This window comes from Mustela erminea, chromosome 1 (assembly GCF_009829155.1).
Source record: "Mustela erminea isolate mMusErm1 chromosome 1, mMusErm1.Pri, whole genome shotgun sequence".
Classification (NCBI taxonomy): Eukaryota; Metazoa; Chordata; class Mammalia; order Carnivora; family Mustelidae; genus Mustela; species Mustela erminea.
The window spans coordinates 164,036,630-164,041,092 of NC_045614.1; the positions used below are offsets into that span (position 1 = coordinate 164,036,630).

The 4,463-nt window shown below is 37.8% G+C and overlaps 1 protein-coding gene across 1 annotated transcript; it reads left to right on the top strand.

Moving 5' to 3' along the window:
* The first annotated feature begins 1,040 nt into the window (after positions 1-1,040).
* Positions 1,041-4,183, top strand: LOC116591448 (cytochrome c oxidase subunit 7C, mitochondrial-like). Its single transcript, XM_032344350.1, has 2 exons — positions 1,041-1,047; positions 3,978-4,183. The coding sequence occupies exons 1-2, from the start codon at positions 1,041-1,043 to the stop codon at positions 4,181-4,183; spliced, it is 213 nt and encodes a 70-aa protein (XP_032200241.1).
* The last annotated feature ends 280 nt before the right edge of the window (positions 4,184-4,463 follow it).

The window sequence follows — 4,463 nt, forward strand, 5'->3', positions numbered from 1 at the left end:
TACCTACCAATTTTCAGACTAAGAAGTTGGTTTGGTAATCACCCATAGTGGTGGTAAATGAGGTTTTCCTGCCTTCTTGTTTTTCTTTCTACAGTTAGTTTCACCTATTATTATTTATAATAATTTTAAGTTCAGAATTTTTGAGATTAATTTATAAGCACTTGTCAAGCTATATATTTTTGACATGACCCCGTTGATACTCGAATTCTCCTTTACCTCTGGTATAAGATATCCCAGGCTGACTTTATATGCTTCCTGCCCTCAACCTGAAATCCGTAAATCTTCAAGGAGACCAGGTTCCTTTTATGAAGAATGATATGTAGAAGCCAATATTTGGGCACTAATTGCATTAGTTGTTCCAAGGATGTCATTGCTTTTTGGCTTTTTCATGTGTGTAAGAGTGTGTGTGTGTGTGTGTGTGTGTCCATATGTTATATACATATGCATATGTATCTATATGTATAATTTTTTTCCAGTCCAAGATTCAGTCTTGTTAACTTTTATTTTAAGAGTTAATATTTATTTACTTGAGAGAGAAAAAGAGAGAGAGAAAGAGAGTAGACTAAGCAGAGCACCTGCTGCAAGACTCAATCCCAGGCCCCCAGGATCATACCTGAGCTGAAGGCAAATGCTTACCCAACTTGATCCACCCAGATGACCCCAGTCTTGTTACTTAATATATGCCTAATCTTTGGAACACTAGTATCAACCATCCCATATTTTCATTAAAAAATACAGTTTAAAAATATTTAATATTTGCTTGTGTTTTCTAATTTAAGGATGGAAAAATTGTACATTAGGGAGTAAAATCCAATTACATGTCATTACATCTCTAGTTAACAAAATCAGTCTTTTTAGTTTCTTCAGAATCTTCTGTGAAATAGTCAAAATTGTTGTCATTAATGGAGAAAGGAATGGAAGTCCCCATTACTTTTTAAACTCCATACATGCTAACAACATCCCCTAAAGTGCTTTGCAACTCTTCAAGATTACTGCTCACTTGTTCAGTGAGATGCATCTCTGTCGTGGCATTCTCGGAAATGGATGGTGTGCAGCGGGGGCTGTTGCTCAGAGGCTTTGGGTCTCCTGGAGCTCTCTGAGCAGTTTAGTGGTTTATCAAGTTTCCTTTGGAACACCACAACATCTTCAGTCAGATCTCTCATCTGGAGTTCTATACCTCACTGCACTTAGTGCTGTGAGCCTGTCCTGACTATTTTGAGTCAGAAAAACCTAGATCCATTTCTGTAACCTCTGTATTTTTTACTATGTCAGTTGTCCTGTTCTGGTCTTCATCTTTAGGTGATGGTGTCCCCCAACTCCTGGGAAGTACTAACATGCCTCTTGTGAGAACATGCACTAAATTATTTGTATAGCCCATGGATAATCTCAGCATGTGGCCAAAACTCATAGCAACTGAGATCCCTAGGAGGACTAGTCTCCCCCGTAAACCCAGTAGATTACAACAAAATGATCCTTGACCATATTTACAAATATTGTGATATAGTGTGCTCTAAGAAACCAAATGTATCACTATTATACACTTCATTCCTTTTCTCTTCTTGCATATTCTTCACTCAGCTGACACCTTTCAGTTGTTATTCCCAGTCTTTTTTTTTTTTTTTAAGTTTGTTTGTTTGTTTGTTTTAGTAATCTCTATATCCAGTGTGGTGTTCAAGCTCACAACCCCGAGATCAAAGGTCTCATGCTCTTCTAACTGAGCCAGCCGGGCACCCCCATTACTTCCAGTCTTAAAAGGCAGCAGCCTGGTTCTCCTACCACAGGATTTATAGAATGGAAAAGTCCCATTGTCTTTGCCCCATCTGCTTCTTTTTCTTTGAATTTTGACTGTTGAGTTTTCTGGTCAGTTTTCCTCTAGATTCTTTAATAGCGCATCACAGTCTGCTCCTGTTGTCTTTCTAATTTATTATTTGTATATTTATGTTGAAGCATATCTTCATTCATGTTAACGTAATTTGATTTAATTTCATTTAACTTTGTTTTCTGGACTGCAAGCAACTTCTGAAAACTTAGGCATTGGTCTCTTCATTACCTCTTGTCTTGCCTAGTCTGATGGGTATTGCTTTATGTTTCTGCTTTCGAATCCTTTGCATGTTTGCCATTCATCAGTACTCTGCTTCGGGCTCCGTATTCTTTGACTAAGAACTTCTATTTCTGCCTGTGATAGCATTTTGCGGTTTCATAACAAATAGTACCTGGTGTGTTGTCAGGTAAGCATTAATACACACTAACTTGAGGTTATCCTCCGGTTCTTGGAGTCATCTTTTTTGATCTTCTTTTGATATTAAAATCCAGTGGGTATTTAATGATCATGGAGTAATTGGGAGCAATAAATTCAGTCACAGGAAGAGAACAGAAAGCAGTTTCCTTTCTTTGCAGTGCACTCGTCAGTTGATTCCAAGCTTCTAGAAGGAGTTCTGTTCTCATTTCTCTCCTGAGGTGCTCTTAAAGGCTTCTCAGGAACATCTGTTGTCACTGGAGCCTGACACGGAGGGTCTTTCTCTGCCTTGTTGTCCTGCCTTGTTCTCCCTCCTTTTTATGCTTCTGTACTTTTCTCTTCCTCATCTCCCACCTCCAGCCCCTCTTCTTCCACTGGGACCTGTTTTCTTTTTTCTGTCCAAGTGTGATGATCACTTCTTTTTTTTTCCCAAAGAGGCTTGAATTATGTCTTGAGCTGCCAAACTCTCCTACCCCCATGAACTCTTGGCAGTATTTGCTACTCAAATTTAATAATACAGTTTTTTCCCGAACTCCTTTGATTTTTATAGTTGTATCTCTTTTCTGTTACAATATAAATCTTACCTTTTAATTATATGAACAAAGTTTATCATTTGTTGTATCTTAAATAGAAAATGGTTTCAAAATTGTAATACCAAGGGGTGCCTGTGTGGCTCAGTAGGTTAAGTGTCTGCCTTCAGCTCAGGTCATGATCTCAGGGTCCTGGGATCCAGCCCCTCACTGGGTTCCCTCTCAGTGGGAGCCTGCTTCTCCCTCTTGCCCAGGCTTGTGCTCTCTCTCAGTATCTCTGTCTCTCTCTCTCAAATAAATAAAATCTTAAGAAAATTGTAATACCAATATTCCTATTAATAACAAGTCCACTGAGTAAAGTTTAAGGCTTACTTAAGTTCTTTTTGTCCTTAGGCCATATCCCATTTGGGATAAAAAGACAGATTACTTTTTTTTTTCAAAATGATGTGGAATAATTATTTTCCATACGGTTATTTGACCAACTTAATGTATAGTTCATTCATATTACTGTGTTTTCAGTGTAGGGTTTGCTTTTCAACTGTAATTGATTTTGTCAACGTATAAAGTCTTTACATAATTTAAAAGTTAGAGCTGTATTAAAAGGTATCCTCAGTAAATCTTGCTTCCAGCCTCATCTCCAACTTTCTATTCTCTCTATCTTCATGGGGAGAAAACATGAGAATAATATTTTTATTTTTGCTTGATCCTCTAGTGGTTGCTTTCTTTCCCTTTAAAATTAGGCAAATAATATATATTCTTATTTCCCCTCCTTTTTCCTTTTAAAAGATTTTATTTATTTATTTGACAGAGAGAGAGACAGTGAGAGAAGGAATTCAAGCAAGGGGAGCTGGAGGAGAAGCACACTTCCTGCTGATCAGGGCTCAATCCCAGAACACTGGGATCATGACCTGAGCTGAAGGCAGACACCTAATGACTGAGCCACCCAGGCATTCCTTCACCTCCTTTCTTACATCAAAGGTATCGTAACTCTACATGCTGATTCATACTTTAATAAAATTTTAAGCTTACTCTTTTTGCTTCTTCTAAATTCCATTTTGAAAAATTTTCAAGGATATACAGAAGTAGAATAGTTTCATCAACCACTATTTACTTTTTTACTCAGCTTCAAGAATTATCAATGAGGTCGTGTAAAGAGGAGGACTTAGTGGTGCTGCCATGTTTACTGTCTTAGGGCTTTGCGCCTTTCACAGAACCTCCAGCAGCACTATGTTGGGACAGCATCTGGAGGTTCACAACCTCTGTGGTCCGTAGGAGCCACTGTGAAGGGGGCGCAGGGAAGGATTTGCCATTTTCAGTGGAAAACAAGGGGCGATTATTACTTATGATGACTTTGTACTTTGGATCTGGATTTGCTGTACCTTTTTTTATACTAAGACATCACCTGCTTAAGAAATAAGGATGTTTTAATTGATCTATCGCACAGATGTAGAAAAGAACATTTTGAGAGGTGCAGTCTCTTTGAAAAACGGACCAAACTCTTGAATTCAACATACTCAGTATGTTTGTAAACAAACTTGTGGCATGGATCCTTAATGGCCTTGTCTCTGAAACATGGAATGTAATACTTATGCTTACTTTTTTATTTGAGAAATAGTCCAGGATTCGTTTGTTTGGACAAAATATGTGTGCAATTTAGCCTCTTTCTTGTTTTTAGATTTTAAGCGTTTATTTAATTT